This window comes from Natator depressus, chromosome 2 (assembly GCF_965152275.1).
Source record: "Natator depressus isolate rNatDep1 chromosome 2, rNatDep2.hap1, whole genome shotgun sequence".
NCBI classification, from domain to species: Eukaryota; Metazoa; Chordata; order Testudines; family Cheloniidae; genus Natator; species Natator depressus.
The window spans coordinates 250,439,558-250,458,417 of NC_134235.1; the positions used below are offsets into that span (position 1 = coordinate 250,439,558).

Sequence of the window (18,860 nt, forward strand, 5' to 3'; positions counted from 1 at the left end):
GCAGCTCAGAACCTCCCAGGGGCTTAAAACCTTCTCCCTTCCCATCATAAGCCCTTCTCCTCACCTCATAGTTTAACCTCCTTCCAAATCCTCTCAGGCTCACAAGAGCCACTCCCTCCACCATCACACCACCTTCCACTGAGCCTGGAGAATCAGGATGAAAGACAGCTGAGAAGGACTGTGTGTACAGGTGGTGAGTATGTGAAGGAAGGCTTCTACCCTGCCTCTGTGCAGCTAACCTGAATTAGCATCTCAAGAGGCATATATTTCCTGTTCCTTCTACTGCCTGCAGAGATTTGAGAAACTGGAATACATACCTTCTACACCTGCGTTACATGCACATGAAGCTCACAAATTAACAAAGCGTCTTTGCATGTCCAAAACATCTTGGTTTCAGTACTGGCCAAAGGTTTGAATTTATTATTCTGTTCTTCCTCCTCTGCTAGAAATACTGGAATTAACCGTCAGTCTATTTCCCCATTCTGCTTTTCTGCCTCCTTCTTCACCTTTTATTTCCTTTAAACTACTACCCACTCAGCCAAAATGTTATTAAGTTTCAAGCACTTTTTGAGGAGAAAATTAAACTGATTGAAAAAGGAGTTTGTAATAAGGTCGCTAAAGAATTCAGACCTCTATAAGTGAGACACACCAATCTCTTTCCTCTGCTGTTTAGAAAATTGTATTATTATGCCTGATATTGTCATTATCTTTGTTTCCATTATTACTGACGCTGGGAAGTTGAAATCCCTACTTCATGCCAATTAGAAGTGAACAGAACTGAATCAAAATGTGTCAAAGAAAGAAAAGAGAAGAAGCAAAGATGTTTTTTTGATTACACTTACCCAGCATCTGAGCTGTTGCCACAGAGTAGTGCGTCCGAAGTGCCATTTTTTATGAAGTAGTTTTCTGCCACAAAAGTGAAGGAATCATGAATTGACAACCTGCTTTCTAACAAGCACATTCCCAAATTAATACAATATCTGAAAATTATCCACCAAACAGCATATATAGTTACAGTAATCTGGGGATTTGATGAATAAAGGGTTTTGTTTGATTCACTGATTTTAATTTTCAGGAAGCAACATACTTCAGTTCTTGTAGAATCAGCTGTAAAAATTAAAATATATAATTTTAAAGCTTCTTAGCTATTGCGATCAGTATTTAAAATTCATTAGTAGCCTTTGTTCGACATAAAGAAGACAAAATAAAGGTAATAATACCATAATTAAAATACATCCTTTTAACATTCAACAGACAACAAACAAGGAAGTCTGATATTAAAAGAAATAGGAGTAGAAGAGTAAGTTAGTATATATGCTTTCAACAATGGACATTCTAAAAAGCATAACTGGGGAAAAAATTAAGTGGCTGTACAGAGCCTATCCCAATGAGGCCCTGATCTCTGATCAGGGTTAAATAATAATAGATGTTTTCCAGAAGCAAGTGAAAGTGGATTGAGATGGTTTTCAACAAGGAGCAAGGTGCATACCCTACTTAGCCTACATGCATACCCGACATACTCTACATATCCTAGACCCTATAGCAAGGGAGTAATTCCCTGCTGACTTAACACATGAGGGGGAGAGCCCTACACAGCAGGTGTTGTGAGAGCAGAGATTCTCTCCCAGATGATGCTCAAAGAGTTCTCCATTGCAGCCTTAACCTACATTGTTAATGGTTTTAGAAACCAAGCGTGCCAGCTTATTACTTTGGGGGCATTATGTGCCAAAAAAATTAAAAATTCTTTGCACAATCTTTTAAAATTCTGCATATTTTATTTGTCAAAACAACACAATATAATCACACCAGTTTCAATTATTTTGGTAACTTATTTCAAATTACCCATCAGCAAGTACGTCTGTAACAATACAGACAACAAAAAAGATTCACAATATGTTTTTGATAGATTCCTTACTAGGCATATTAATACAGAACTTTGAGTAACAATTCATTTAAACTACAATACAGAAATGCATTTCCCACACCTGTCAGAAACAGTGCAAAGGCTTGGGGGAATCAGGGGTAATGGAGGAGCTGAGGGAGAGAGAAGTAATTGATAGGAAGCAGCCTGGGTGTGAACTTGGAGGGTTGTTGGGTGTGGGTGGGAGAAGTATGGAAGGGGTTTTTTGCAGGGGGAGGGAAGGATTGTTAGGGAGTCTCCCCCATGCAGAATCTGGCTAGCCCCTAACCTCTCCCACTCAGTCAAGCACATCTGCCCCTGTCTCCATTTGTCCCTGCACCCCCCTCCTCCTGTCCCCATGTGTCCCTGCACCCTCCGTGACCCTGCACCCCTACTCAGCCAATCCCTTCCCCCGTCCCCATGTGACCCTGCACCTCCACTCCTATTCAGTCCCCACTCCAGTCTGTCCCCCACACTAACCCTTTTGAACCCCCCCAGCAGCCCCATGTGGCCCATGCTGTCTGTGCCCCCATATCCTGTGTCTCCTTACATGGCCCCAAGGGCAGGGCACTCTGAGGAGCCCAGCTTCTTCTCTTTCCTATCCACAGCTGGGGCTGCTCCCACCCAGCAGTGACTACTTTCTGTTCTGGTGCCACAGCAGCCCCTGATGGGCAAAGGTGTAACTGCAGCACCTCTCTGGCAGAATGTATTTTCTGCAGAGAAAAAAAAATTCTGTCTGGGACATGAATTCTGTACATGCACAATGGCGCAGAATTTGCCCAGGAGTAAAGGCTTACATAGGCAGACAATGCAAAGAATGCCTCACTCAAGTCAGTGAGCAGATATGCTGCTGCATTTCAAATAAGCTGCAAGCAAGGGAAAGGCCTGTTCTGATTACTGCTAGGAGGAAATTACAATCAGTGAACCTTGTAGTCATGAGGTCATTTGTTGGTTTGCACAAGTCAACATCGGAAAAATAATGACAAACACTGCTCATATGGTGTGTTTTTGTACTTTGTTCCATATGTAGGGTTTTCTCTGGAAATATCTTGGTCCAAAACACTGCCAAGATTTTTAACCTTGTTTACTACTTCTGAACAATCCCCTCAACAGATATTGCCCTGGCATACGTCTAGGGTAGTGAGCACGCATGAGGAGACCACAAGATAAGAGATATACAGCACACTGATGGTGCTCTCCACTTTGTTAAGGAATTATATCAGTGCATATAGGTGCTGAACAACATGGAGAAAATTATATAACTTGGAGGCTTGTCACTTCTTATAGATTTTAAGCCTAGAAGGCTTAAAAGACTAGATCCTCTAGTCTGACTTCCTGCATAATTCACCCAGTGATTCCTGCATCAAGCCCATAATTTTTGGTTGAGCTATAGGATATCTTTTAGAAAGACATCCAATCTTGACTTGAAGACTGCAAATGATGGAGAATCCATCAAATCTGTTAGTAAATTGCTCCAATGGCTAATTACCCTCTCAGTTAAAAACCTGCACCTTATTTTTAGTCTGAATTTATCTAGCCTCAGCTTCCAGCCCTTGGATCTCATTTCAAATCCTTTGGTGATGACGCACAATTACGCCTCACCACTATTTGAGTTCTGTCTCCTTGGCTGACTGGAGCCACTGGAGTGAAGTTTCAGTCTCTTTCACACTGATGCAACAACCCATGGTCAACTGAATCAAAAAGCTGATGCAGAAAGAACAAGAGCACAGGACTGAGAGAGAACTAGAGAGACAGAATGCGTACAAACAAGTTGCAGTGTTCAGGATGAGTTTTAAAATCCCAAGAGTACACATATGAGCTGTCATCTGCTGTTGACTTAAACATTTATATTCCTAAAACAGGCAGGATGCTAAGTCCCAAAGAGCTTTATGGAATGCATGGGGGAGAATCAGTACTGAAGCACTGCCGGTGGAAAGTATCTAAGAAATGGAGGATAGTCTGCACAATAAGAGTGACAGTTACCACGCCAGGTTTGAATTTGAAGGTGAGATGAATAGCTGATTCCCCAGTGATAACTGAAGGGACGGGGTGTTATAGTATTATTACTGAAGAGCAAAACTGCTGTGTTATCACAAGCTCACACACTGGTCACATCATTATTCAAAGGAAGTTGGTTTGGTCTTCTGCCTAAAGGTATATCTACAGAGCATGCCACTGGTGCTGGTATGTAGGGTACATTTTGCTACATGCTTCATCGAAAGGTGGGCTCCACCCACAATGCACTGTGAAGCTACATACCACAGTGAAAGGCTCTGGCAGAAGGAAGGCAGTGGGGAAAGGCTCTGGCAGTTCCCCATTGCTGGAGTCTTTCCCTGGGGTGGGAAAAGGCCCCGGCAGTGGGAAGGCAGGGGATGCACCACTTGAGCTCATAGAGGACCATAGGGTAGGGTACATACCTCTATGGATCTGGCGTGTCTGTACTCTACTTGCCTAAGCAGAACTTTGCCAGCTACACTGCTATTTATAGCTGTGCTAGGGGTATGTGTAGTGCATGTACTGTATATGTCCCCATAAATTCTGTGCAGTGTAGACATATCCTAATGCGGTAGGGAAACAAAGATCTTTGAGGTGCAATCATCATTGTGTTTTGAAGAACAGAACCCCTTCCGTAACACTACAGACTATGCTCCACTGCACCCTTATGCCTCAGCTTTACCTCACTTGATTGTATCATTAACATGTACAGTCAATGCAACACGGTACTATTTAAATTCAACGCATTTTACCTGTAAAAGGAAGAAATGAACAAAAATGAGTAAGTTTGTTTTGTGGAAAATGTTGACAATTGTTTCATTTTCTTTAAATTTTTTACTTTTTACTTTAATTTTTTTTGTTTTTCTGATTTCTGATTCCCCTCCCCTTTATTTCTGAAAAAAAAGCCATTTTGTGCCATAGAAAAGTTTTAAATAAAAATCTATGGCCAGCTCTACTAAAAGGAATAGTGTATTTAAAGGTACATGTGTAACCCTGCCATGCACTTTTATCTAAACATATGTGTATGTGTGTCTCTAAAGGAGTATAAAAGAATAAGATAATCATCTTTGCCATATTAAAACAATGAACGAAAGGGAATAACAACAATGGCCCCAGATCAACTGAAAGTTATATGAATTATTTACTTTGATGGTGCAGGATTACTTTCTCTGTTTTTCAAAAATATCAAACATCTGCAATTAGTACTCAGCAGTCAGAAATTAGAGAACTAAGCACTCATTTTAAACAAGGTTACAATGCAAATGCATTTGCATGCATACCAAGATTCAGCCACATAAACACACACTACACCAATAGGGCTGGCCAGAAAAAAAGAATTCAGTTCTGAAAAAAAAATTTTTTTTGAGGTTTCACAATTTATTTTTGTTCCACATCAGATCCAAAATAAGCCCTCTGAAAATTCTGTGAAGAAACACGAGACAGATTTACCCTAGAACAGCTGATAGCCCAGTGGTTAGGGAACTCACCTGGGAAGTGGGATACTCAAGCTCCCTATTCTGCCTAATTTGGAGCAAGGACTTGAACCTGAGTCTCCCGTCCCAAGTGAGTGTCATAACCACTGGACTGTTGGCTATTCTGCAGTGAATGTCTCCCTCTCTGGTTTTGACCATAAATTCCATCCTGGACTTGAAAACCTCCAGACTAAAGTTTTCTTGAAACCAATGCATTCCTGCAAAAAGTTCTGGTTCCACAAATCATCATTTTCCAAAACAAAAAACCAAACAACGCCCCCCCCCCAAAAAAACCCAAAAAACTGCTGACCAGTTCTATATACCATGACCCAATTTTATATAAGAACATAAGAATGGCCATTCTCCGTCATATCAATGGTCCAGCAAGCCCAGTATCCTGTCTACCGACAGTGGCCTGTGCCAGATGCTTCAGAGGGAATGAATAAAACAGGGCAAATATCGAGTGATCCATTCCCTGTCATGCAGTCCCAGCTTCTGACAGTCAGAGGTTAAAGGACACCCAGGGCATGGGATTATGTACCTGACCATCTTGGCTAACTAGCCATTGAGACACCTATGCTCGACGAAATTATCTAATTCTTTTTTAACACAGTTATAATTTTTGCCTTCACAATATCTCCTGGCAATGAATTCCACAGGTTGACTGAGCGTTCTGTGAAGAAGTACTTCCTTACGTTAGTTTTAAACCTGCTGTCTATTCATTTCATTGGATGCCCGCTGGTTCATATATGATGTGAAGGGGTAAGTAACACTTCCTTATTCACTTTCTCCACACAATTCATGATTTTCTAGACCTCTATCATGTCCCCACAGTCGTCTCTTTTCTAAGCTGAACAGCACCTGTCTTTTTAATCTTTCCTCATATGGAAGCTGTTTCAAACTCCTTATTTTTGTTGCCCTTCTCTGTATCTTTTCCAATTCTAATATATATATATACATACATAGATAGATATAGATTTTGATATATATATAAAAGATAGGGTGACCAGAATTGCATGCAGTATTCAAGGTATGAGCATACCATTGATTCATATAGTGACATTATATTGTCTGTTTTATCTATCCTTTTTTAACAGTTCCTAAAATTCTGTTAGCTTTTTTGACTGCTGCTGTACATTGAGCAGATGTTTTCAGATAACTGTCCTTGATAACTCCAAGATCTCTTTCTTGAGTGGTAACAGCTAATTTAGAACCCATCATTTTGTTTGTATAGTTGGGATTATATTTTCCAATATGCATTACTTTGCATTTAACAACATTGAATTTCATCTTCCATTTTGTTGCCCGATTACCCAGTTTTATGAGATCACTTTGTAACTCTTTGCAGTCAGCTTTGAACTTAGATATCTTGAGTAATTTTGAATTGTCTGCAAATTTTGGCACCTCCCTGTTCACCTCCTTTTCCAGATAATTTATGAATATGTTGAACAGCATGGGTCCCAGTACAGATCTTTGGGGGACCCCACTATTAACCTCTCTCCACTGTGAAAACTGACCATTTATTCCCATTGTTTGTTTCCTATCTTTTAACCAGCTACTGATCCGTGAGATGACCTTCCCTCTTGTCCCATGACTTACTTTGCTTAAGAGCCTTTGGTGAGGGATCTTGTCAAAGGCTTTTTGAAAGTCCAAGTACACTACATTGACTGGATCACTTTTATTCACATGCCTGTTGACTCTCTCAAAGACTCCTAATAGATTAGGGAGGCATGATTTTCCTTTATAAAAGCCATGTTGACTCTTCCCCAATATATTGTGTTCATCTATGTGTCTGATAATTCTGTTCTTTATTATAGTTTCAACCAGTTTGCCTGAAGGTAGGCTTACCAGCCCGTTATTGCCAGGATTGCCTCTGGAGCCTTTTTTTAAAAAGATCAGTGTTACATCTAGCACAGAGGCTGATTTAAGTGATAGGTTACATGCCATAATTAGTAGTTCTGAAATTTCATATTTTAGTTCCTTCAGAATTCTTGGGTGAATATCATCTGGTCCTGGTGACTTACTATTGTTCAGTTTGTTCCAAAACCTCCTCTAATGACACCTCAGTCTGGGACAGTTCTTCAGATTTGTCACCTAAAAAGAATCCTCTGCAGCGACGACTGATGCAAAGAATTCATTTAGTTTCTCTGCAATGGCCTTGTCTTCCTTGAACGTTCCTTTAAAACCCACTGATCATCAGGAAACTAGCCAGATATACTTAAAATAAATTGCTGCTTGTTTTTGTATCTTTTGCTAGTTGCTATTCGATTTTTTTTTTCAATTTTTTTTTGGCCTGCCTACTTATACTCTACACTGGAGTTGCCAGAGTTTATGCTCCTTTCTATTTTCCTCACTAGGAGATAACTTCCAATTTTTTTCCAATGCATTTTTGCCTCTAACTGCCTCTTTTACTCTAATATTTAGCCACGGTGGGTCTCTTTGGTACTCCCCCCCACCAAGGATGTTAATTTTAATTATACTGTGGTCGCTATTGCTGAGTGGTTCAGCTATATTCACCTCTTGAATCAGATCCTGTGCCTCACTTAGGACTAAATCAATTTTACCCTCTGTTACAACACTGCAATTCCCATTAAGCGAGCATTCCAAGCCAGTGGGCCAGAATTGGGTTCCTAGGGCTTGATTTTCAGAGGTGCTAAACAGTTGCAGAGTCCAGTGAAACAAATTTATGCTGCAGATGCTCAGCAAGTCTGAAAATCAGGCAACTAGCCTTATAATCCAAGCTACCAGCTTATCAGCCTATTAGAGTCTAATGTATACATACACCTTTATGTCAGTGGAGAATGACTATTTCTCTAACCTACTCTTCTAACCCTTTTTTCCCCTCCCAGCAGAGGCATTGGGTGTGATGGTGTTGACTGGAGCTCAGATGTCTTTCGATGTGACAGAGAGCTTATAAAGCAGAACAGCATGACTGTGCAGGGAAGGAATGTTTGTTTTTCCCATCACAAGCAAGCGACCTCATACCAACCACAGCAGAAAAGATAAAGGGCCAGATCCAGCTCTCAGTTACACCTATGTCAATCTGAAATAACTCGGTCCAGTGGAGTTCTGGGTTGACACAGGTGTAACTAAGATAAGAATATAGCCCAGAGCAGCCACAATTATTACAATAAGAGTTTTTTCTCTCCATGTTTTTAGTGATGAGGGTCCAGTGTCATATTTGTATGCAACCATAAACCAATAGCTGTCAACTTATTTTGTTCCCTGAGTCTTTAATAAGAACCATTCTTCCTTTTCTCTGCTGTAGGCAACTACTAGCTACATCCTCTGTCAGAAACTAATGTGATAAGATGGAACAAATTCCAAAAGAGAGCACTACCACCAGCTGAGAGAAAGGTACATTCCCTTAGGATGCATGAGTTCCCAGCATCTGACCCACACCATCTCCAGGAAAACACAAGAGAATGATGTGCATCCTCATCTGGTTCCCACTGTGTTCACTTGTAAAAACTCTCACAGAATTTAGTGGGAGCAGGATTGGGCCAATGATTAATTCAGCAACAATACCAAAGAACAGTTAGTGTTGCAAATCATGTGGGATGCCTCCACCTTTTCAAAATTAGGGATTCACAGGAGTTGAGATGGAAAGAAGCTATTAGGTCTCCAGGTCCATCTCCCTTCCAAAGCAGGACAGGATACATTTAATAGTGTTTCTGCAAATCCAGTTTTAAATGCCTCAAGTGACAGAGTTTCTATTGTTTCCCTTGGGGGATTCACAGACCATTACATCTCAGCCAGGAAGTTTCTCCTGATATTCACATTACATGTTCTTTTTTCTTAATTTTACCCTATTACTCTCAGTCATCCCCTTGGCATTATTATCCTAAATCATTCAATTCTTTCTTTCCTATTTGCATCCTTGCTCATAGATTGTTATAACGTCCCATCTTCCCCTTAGTTGTTGCTTAGCCAGCTGTTCACATTTTACTTCTAATTTTTCTATATTCCTGCTTATAATAGGATGAACTGTCAGCAAAACCAATTGCTAAGGTAGTTTAATGATTTCCATTATAAGCTCCTGTTTTCAAATGCTTATAATTTTTCTGGGCTTTAATCATTTGGGTTCAAATTTTCCATGCTGGGTCATTGCTTCAGGCTGAATATTTTGGAAAGCATCAGTCAGAGCAGTTCAGCCATTTCCAAGAACAAGGTTAGGGAAACACAGATTGTTTTGCCAATGTTTATATCTTTGCTTTTTCCATAACATCCCTCAGATTAGTATGTAAGTGCCAGTGGACAGACAACTATACAGTTTTTATTCTTTTCATCTATCTAGCTATTATATATGAAAATCCGGTACATTAAATTGCATTAAAAGAACATTTAAGGTTGTAAAGTCAGGAATTATGCCAAATTATGGCTACCAGTACTTAAGGCAAACCTAAGCCAGGAATAGGACCCAGCTCTCTTGGGTCCTCATCCAGTGTCTTAACCACAAGAAAATAAACTTCTCTTCTTACAACCCTCTGCCTTAATCACTGTCCACAGTGTGCACCAAATGAGGCAGGGATACTCTAGAGCAAACTGAATCGTAATGCATTATAATTCAGCCTCCTTGTGCATATGCTTTAAGATTTCACAGGCAACCTTAATACTGGTATTTCCTGTTTTTCAAGTGCTTGACTTTGCAACCTTAAAGTTGAACACAGGTTTTTTTAAAATGGAATTTCGTAGGGTTTTTAAGATTGAAAACTGAAAAATCAGAAATTCTAGTACGTCACCATATTGACTGCTCACCTCAAGTCACCAGCATAGCCTGGACCCAGGACCTTTATAACTAGAGCACAGGCCTCTACTACTTGAACTAAAGGAGAAACTGTTAGCAGCACCAGGCTGTTACCTCTGTGGAGCAGCTATCAGAGGGGGATGCAACATATACTTCTTTAATGGCTCACATAACTAATTGCTAGGTAGCAATAGGATCGTGGGAATTCAGATTCCTGGTCCTGGAGAGGAGAGTAGTCTAGTTGTTCCACATAGCACAGAGATTTGGCACATTCAATCTGAAAGGTTCGGTGACTAAATGGATGTGACTTGATTCTGCCATGTAGTGATAGGGTATATTCCACCTCTACCAGAAGTGATCTTGTGCAATCTCTTAGATACCCATTTAGAAGAATGATGCTTGCCTTTTTCCTAAGGCCAAGGAATAAGGCCTTGCTCTATATTAAGTGCTCTAAGCGTGCAGCTTTATTAATACCAATCAGCAGCAGAGTTGAGCCTAGAACTCATAGCTCACTCCTGCAGGGCTGCCAAGTATCACTCATCATGTGACAGTGACACATTTGGCAGTCCTGCCACTCATTCCCACAGCTCAGCCAGATTCTCACACATCCAGCTGATCTGAGGGATGGCAGCAGACATTTGCCTGAAGGCCTGCCCTTCTGCCACTCACAGCTGCTGTGGCGCCTGCTAAGTAGGAACCCCAGGTCCTCCTCTCCATGCGAAAGCGATGGCAGCAAAAACATAAGGTGAAGGGCCCGGTATTGCTCTCAGCCGCTCTCCACAACCAAGTGCAACAGGCTCCCCCCAGCACAATCCCCCGGCCATTTCACCTCCACCAGCAGCTACCCAAAGAGGCCTCTGTCTTCCACAAACCCCAGTACCCACTGTCCCCCCCGCCCAGGTCCTTAGCACTCACTGGTTCCTGTAGCCCCCTCACTCTCAACATCCTCTGCCCCCCAGCAACTACTGCCTGACCACCAATAGCATCTATCCCCCAGCACCCAGTGTCCCCCACATCTCCTTAATCTCCAGCAGCCTCTACCAATCACTCCCCTGCCAGCCCAGCACCACTGCTTCCAACAAGCTCTTAATCACCAGCAGCCCATTACCTCCCCTCATCAGGCCTAGACCCCCATTACTTCCTGCACACCCCCAGTCCTCAAATAGACTCTACTCCTCACCGGGCCCAGCACCCATCCCCTCCCACACTTCCTCCTGACCACCAACAGGGCCCACCTCCAACACCCTCTGCCCCCCTACATGCCCCTAACCACTAACAGCCTCAACCCCACCAGCCCCAGCACCCACTGCCCCCCCACAGCCTCCCAAACCCCAGCAGCCTCTACTCCTCCACGAGCTCCAGCATCCACTCCCTGTGCAGCCTCCTAACCCCCAGAAGCCTCAACCCCCCCCCACCCCCCACCCCCAGCAGGTTCAGAACTCCCTACAGTCCCTTAGTTCCCAGCAGCTGCCATTCCTGCCAGGCCCAACATCCCTCCCTCCCACATCTCCCCAACCACTGACAGCCTCTACCCCTTGCCAGCCCCAGCGCCCACCATCCCCATATAGTCCCACTGCCCCCAGCAGCCTCTACCCCTTACCAGGTTCAGCACCCACTATGCACTGTAGCCTTCCACCCCCCTAACTCCAACAGCCTCTACCTCCAGCAGCTCCAGCAGCCCCTGCCTCTCCCCATCCTCCTAACCACTGACAGCCTCACCCCCAGCAGCCCCTGCCCCCCACATCCCTCAACCACTGACAGCCTCACCCCAGCAGCCACTTCCCCCCACAGCCCACTAACTCCCAGCAGCCTCTACCCCCCGCACCTGCCCCAGTGCCTACTGACCCCTGCTGCTCCCTTATTCCCAGGTACCCCAGAACTCACTACACTCTGGCAGCCTTCTAATCCCCAGCAGCCCCAGAACTCAGAGACCCCTGCAGCTCCCTAAGCCCCATCAGCACCCATAGAATCATAGAATATCAGGGTTGGAAGGGACCTCAGGAGGTCATCTAGTCCAACCCCCTGCTCAAAGCAGGATCAATCCCCAATTTTTGCCCCAGATCCCTAAATGGCCCCCTCAAGTATTGAACTCACAACCCTGGGTTTAGCAGGCCAATGCTCAGCCCAATGCTCAACCCAGTGAGCTATCCCTCCCATCACCTCCACTGACCCTGGCAGCTCCCCTAACTTCCAGAAGCTTCTAAACCTGCCCCCACTCCCACATCAAACCCAGCAACCACTGTCCCGCCAGAAGCTCTCAACTCCCTAGAGAGCTCCTGGCTTCTCAAGTTCCCTAGGCTCAAGTCCCCAAGAGCCCCAGCACTTCGTGCCTCCCTAGAAGTTCTCTGTTTCCCAGACGCTCCTTATGCACAATGGTACCAACAACTGTAGCAGGCACCCACTCAGCTACTCCCCAGACATCCAAGAGCACCCCGAAAGTGCTGCCAAGTTTTGTGCAGGTCCATGTCCTACTCTTCCCATTGCTCAGAGCAGGGTGTGTTAACTCTAATCTTAAATATATAGTTTTATGTAAACTTTTGCAAATAGTTCATTACATAGTTTGCATAATGTCATGCATGGCTTTCTCCCCACATGCTTTCCCCTAGGCTAAAAGGGCAGTTGCTGTTGCTACTGCATCCTACTTGGAGCTCAAGCTATGTGAGGTCAGGGAGCATGCTCCATGAAGATAAAGGTCAATGATACTTGCAGCCTGAAATGAGATTGGCATGTACCTCTGTAGAAGAGGAGCAAGCTCATAGCAGATGGAATGTGTGGAGAACTTTGCTGCCAACCCTTAACAAATCACTACTGAGCATGTGCAAATGGTGATTTTCATGGGCTTATAACTTGGCTAAATCTGGGTGATATTTTTAAAGAGGCACCTCCATGACCCCAGGGCTATCCTCTGACCAAATTTCAGGTACTTGCTCCAAAGCATGGAGGTGCTAGAGTTTCTCCAAGTAATGGTTTTAGGATGCTTTGTATTGTTTTGTTTTTACACGAGAACAATTTAACATAAACAAAACCAATTTTTCCCCTATCCAAAATCTTGGATACAGCTAAACCATTTTTACTGAAACTTAAAAAAACTTCTTTTAAAAAATCAAACTGAAGCAGAAACCTACTATGGACAGTATCATCCCAATTGTTTGAAGTTCAGCAAAGTTATATTTTATTGAAAACTGGACATTAATGGAAAGTATTAGGCATCCTTCCAGTTCTGCCTAAAGGATACTTTATTCTGTTGGGGTCTTTCCTCCCAAATTAGTACTTTAAGCTTCTAATCATTTTTGTTGCTCTTCTCTACACTCCCTCCAATTGATTAGTATCTCCTGGTCCAAACACGGCTTTTTTAAAATATTGGCTACTTTTCACCCTATACTTCACACCTACTTAAAGTGGCCAGAACACTTTGGAGAAACAGGTGCAAAGACAAGTGAGGAACGAATGGCATATGTTTAAACGTGTACACCAGATCAGAAGCTGCCCAGAACCATTCATTGTAACAGAGCTGGAACAGACACTGGGTAGCATCAAGTGTGGAACAGCTGCGGGTTATGACAACATATCTCCAGAATTCCTGAAAAACCTTGGCCCCCGTGTTTGGCTTTGGCTTGTGAAATTCTTTCACCAGTGAAGGGAGGCTACCGAAGATATGGCGCACTGCAAAAGTCATTGGCCTCCTAAAGCCTGGAAAGGACCCAAGTCAAGCATCAAGCTATTGTCCCATATCATTATTGTCGGTGTGCTTCAAGGCACTGGAGCGCTTGGTCCTACAGTGCATATTACCCGACGTGGAGAGAATTTTGAGCACTGACCAAGCCAGCTTTCGCCGAGGCCATAACACATGGAATGAAGTACTCGCGCTGACCACATTTGTTGAAAATGGCTTCCAGAGAAACTTGAAAACAAGTGCTGTTTTCATCAACCTAACAGCGGCATACGATACGGTATGGCACACTGGTCTGCTCGTGAAGGTATCACGGGTCCTGCTACCTTGGGTCACAGGCGTTGTTGAACTGCTCCTCTGGGATAGGCGGTTCAGAGTCCATATGCGGGAGAAGACAAGTGCTTGAAGACGACAGAGCAATGGGTTACCCCAGGGCTCTGTGCTTTTGCCAATCCTGTTCAACCTTTACATCAATGACCTGCCAACAATGGAGTCACGAAAGTTCATTTACGCAGGTGACATCTGTTGCTGTACCCAGGCCCGGACGTTCCACAAGCTTGATGCCACCTTAAACTGGGACATGACAAAGTTAGCTGACTACTGTAAGACTTGGAGCCTCCAGCGAAGCGTCATAAAAACAGTCTCCAGTTTGTTCCATCTTCATTACCCCATCGCAACCTAAGAACTGAATGTTTATCTGAATGGTCAGAAGGTGAAGCATGAAGTACAACCAGTCTATCTAGGTGTGACCTTAGACTGCACACTGAGTTACCATACCCACCTGAAGAAGACAGCAGCTAAAGTTAAGACATGCAACAATCTTCTTAGCAAACTGGCAGGTTCATCATGGGATGCTCGTGCTCCAACTTTGCAGACGTCAGCTCTTGCCACCTCGTATTCGATGGCGGAGTACTGCACACTAGTATGGAGCAGACTGTCACACACCAAACTGGTGGATACGCAGTTACATTCCGCCATGCGTATCATCCCCATCACCCTGCATCCGACGCCACTCCCCTGGCTCCCAGTTCTAAGCAATATTGCTCCTCCTCATATCAGATGAGAGGTTGCCACTGGCAAGTTACTGGAGAAAGTACACACCGACTCAAGCCTGCCACTGCACAATGACCTTTTTAAACCACCAGCTGCATGTTTGCTGTCACGTTGCTCATTATGGTCTCATCCGCCACTCCAGGATGCTAGGGCAGAAACACTCTGGTGAGAGGAATGGATATCTGTTATAATCCCCAACCAGTCCCTCGTCGTCGACCCCACAATTCGCCCGCTTGGTTTTGACCTGCTCCATCACCAGTGGTCCCTGTTGAACAGGTTCTGGACCGGGCAAGGTCTCTGTGCAGCAAAAGCAGTATTGCTGGGGGCTTCGTGACAACCCTTTGTGTAACTGCGGCGCAACACAGACGATGATGAACATTGTCAAGGAATGCCTGCTGACTAGGTTCAGCAGTGGCCTAGAAGAACTGCATCACGCCATTGAAGATGCCATCGCTTAGCTAGATGACTATGCACATGCTAAATAAAATCCTATACAGAATAGGGAGCACAGGACAAAACTACTCAAGTGCACACTGCTCCTTGATTAGAATGGATCTAAGCAAATTTTCACAGCATAGTCTGTTAAGTAAACAAAGGCAAATTTACCAGAAAAGGTCATTTATTCCAAATTAAAATATTTAGCAGTTTATGTCAAGACCTGCAAGGCAGAACTGTGCATAAAAGCCAGCACTCACATAGGCTGCTAGGCAAAGAGCCATGATCTCTCCTGCAAAGCCAACACTAAAAAATAAGAAAGATGGAAAACCATCAAGAACATCTGTGGCTTCTGACCCACTGAAGGGAAATGAGTGAGTGTCTTGTTAGTAAGCTACGCAATTTTAGAGAGCAGCTCCTGTTCCCTTCTTAAAACACCCAGCTAGGGTGATGCTCTGATTCATTGTTCAACATGGAATGCATCTGATGTGCAATAAATTTACTCTGATTTTGAAAAAAATAAAATGCATTTGCAAAATCAGAGTGGTGTTCAACTCTAGTCCTGGCTGGCTTTTTAGCAAAAGTTTCATAGAAGTGTCTATTATTTGGGACTGTCTGTTTTGGCCAGATGGATGTATGCTGGCTTGTAAATTTTCCCCTTCAAATGTCTGTCAGCACTGAGAACTGTAATCCACCAAAACATCCAGATCCCAAATTTAAAATATGACTCTGAAAGCGCCATAATTTTGCAGCTCTAGTATATGACAAAGAAACCAATCAACAAAGAACCTCCCCTCCCAGGTCTCTCCCACCCGTTTCCCTCCCACACACACCTGCTGGTAACCTGCAGTGATTAAAACAAACTTGTATTGCATTTTGGCTCTATCACACACAGTGAAATATCTAACAGAGAAATAGAGTTTGGAGATGAAAAACATACCACACACAAAGCCATGGAACACGCTGTACCAAAGGTATTGTTAGAAAAGAATGCTCAGGAATAAATGGCACTGCCAGGTAGTTCTACCAGGGGTTGCATATAGTTATGTTCAGCTGCTCTCCTGTTGCTCTCCCTACTTCTGGGGCTTTGATTCCCCTCACACCTGCCTTGACATTTGCTGCTGCTCTCACCTCCACTTGGTATCCACTGGCTCCTCTGCAAATCCTTTCGCACTGCATCTCCTGATATTCTGCTTTCCCTCACTGCTTTCCATCCACTTTGTCCCCCTCCCTCCCCATCCCCCCAATATTTCTAGCATTCCCGTCTACTGTCTCTTGCCCAGGGGTGGAAGTAACTTAAAGGACTTACCAGTACGCCAAAGTCCTGAGCAGGGGGCATGGCCTCAACTGGAAGAGGCGGGACCTTTAAAATTCGAGGGCCCTTTAAATCAAGATTTAAAGGCCCTGGGGCTCTGGCTGCGGCTGGGAGCCCCGGCGCCTTTAAATCACCCCCGGAGCTACCAGCTGCAGAGGCAGCTGGGAGCCCCAGGGCTCAGGGGCGATTTAAAGGGCCCGGGTCTCCAGTGGTGGGGAGCCCCAGACCCTTTAAAGCGCCACCTGAGCCCGGCTGCCAGAGCCGCAGGGTAGCGGCGGCAGGGCCCCGGTGGTGATTTAAAGGGCCCAGGGCTCCGGCTGCTGCAGGGAGCCCTGGGCCCTTTAAATTGCCAGCCTGGGGAAGCCGGTCCAGTCTGGCATGGCGTACTGGCTCTTGCCAGTACACCGTACCAGACCAGACCAGTTTACTTTCACCTCTGCTCTTGCCCTTCCTACCACCCAACAACCAGCACTGTAGCACAAGAAACTTTCAAAGCTGCATTTTTTAAAAATCGATATTAGGAGTTTTAACTGAGCCTGATAGTACCTAGTCCTGGTGTGTATGCATCAGTGGGCAGAGCACAAGAAGCCTCCCTTTTCGCACTCTCTCGGAAGGGCCAGGTATAGTTGGGGTCCCAGAGCTGTCTTAGGTGTAGGCACTTCCTCCTGGGACACTAGCTAACCCATAGGAGATGTGGAGAGGCCTAGGGGAGGCCTTCGGACAATGCATTATGAAGCTCCAGGAGGAAATATGCTTCCCCAAAGTGCAGTGTCACCTGTAGCATCCTCCCTGGGGTGACGCTGCTCCATACTGCCCCCAATACAGACCTGCACTGTAATAGTACTATTTGGGATTCAGCAAGTTACACTGCCTTAAAAGGATTTTCAAAAGCCAGTTTAAAAAGCAGAAATTTTTGTAAAATGATCATTAAAAGGAATAGTTGTGACTTTTCAGCTATTGATCAAAACCTTTCTACAGAAGGACCTTATATTATGTCCACACTGCTAGGGATAACATCCTCACCCCTACTCCAGCCCCATTACAATGGTAAAGGGACTTTAAAAGCCCCAGCACCAGCTGGGGCAGGAATCCCCTGTGGAAAACAGCCATAAGCCTGCCTTCAGAAGGCCTGCCCAAGGCCTGGCGTAAGGGGTGTGCTAAAAGTGGGGCATGAGGGCAAGACAGGCATGTCAGAGGCAGGACTGCAGCACACAGCACTATAGCCCATACGTAGGGCCCTACCAAATTCCCAGCTGTGAAAAATGTGTCACAGACCGGGAAATCTGGTCTCCTCTGTGAAATCTGGTCTTTTGTGTGCTTTTACTCTATACTATACAGATTTCACAGGGGAGACCAGCATTTCTCAAACTGGGGGTCCCAACCCAAAAGAGGGTCACGGGGGGGGGGGAGTTGTCCCAAAGTTATTGTAGGGGGTCGCGGTATTGCCACCCTTACTTCTACTCTGCTGCTTTCAGAGCTGGGTGGCCAGAGAGTGGCAGCTGCTGACTGAGAGCCCAACTCTGCAGGGCAGAAGGGTGGCAATACCATACCGTGCCATCCTTACTTCTGTGCTGCTGCTGGCAGTGGCAGTGCCTTCAGAGCTGGGCTCCCAGCCAGCAGCCGCCGCTCTCTGGCCACCCAGCTCTGAAGGCAGCACCGCCACCAGCAGCAGTACAGAAGTAAGGGTGGCAATGCTGCAACTCTCCTAGAATAACCTTGCAAGACCCCAAAAAGCCCCTTTGAGGCCAGGACCCCTACAGTTACAACACAGTGAAATTTCAGATTTAAATATCTGAAATAATGAAATTTACAATTTTTTAAATCCTGTGACAGTGAAACTGACCAAAATGGACTGTGAATTGGGTAGGGCCCTACCCATAAGGCAGCCTGGGGAGGTTGAAGCAATTTAGAAAGGTCTACAGCACTGTCTATATTATACTGGGGCTCTCCATCCCCTGAACAGCCCAGGATTGTCAGGGTGCAAAGATGACTTAAAGCCACTTTATCCCTCCCCATCTCCCTCTGGCTGCAAGTAATCTCACCATAGGTGTCCAACAGACATCTGAACAACGATAAAAGGCCTTCATTTTTAGTCCTAGAAAGAAACTATATTAAATTAGAGTTAAGGCTGAGTACACGCCAGTAATCTCAGGCTATGTCTACACTAGCACTTTTGTCATGATAATTTATGTCACTCAAGGGTGTGAAAAAAACACAAACACCTCTGAGCAACATAAGTTACACTGACAGAAGCACTGGTGTGGACAGTGCTA

At 44.5% G+C, this 18,860-nt stretch overlaps 1 protein-coding gene across 1 annotated transcript in view; it reads right to left on the bottom strand.

Annotated features, from left to right (window-relative positions):
• The window catches only part of SCN5A (sodium voltage-gated channel alpha subunit 5), a 319,838-nt gene that overhangs the window by 200,649 nt on the left and 100,329 nt on the right, over nt 1-18,860 (bottom strand). The window contains exon 8 of the mRNA XM_074946329.1: nt 843-906. Coding sequence (XP_074802430.1) covers nt 843-906 — 64 coding nt within the window. The remainder of the gene's footprint in view (nt 1-842; nt 907-18,860) is intronic.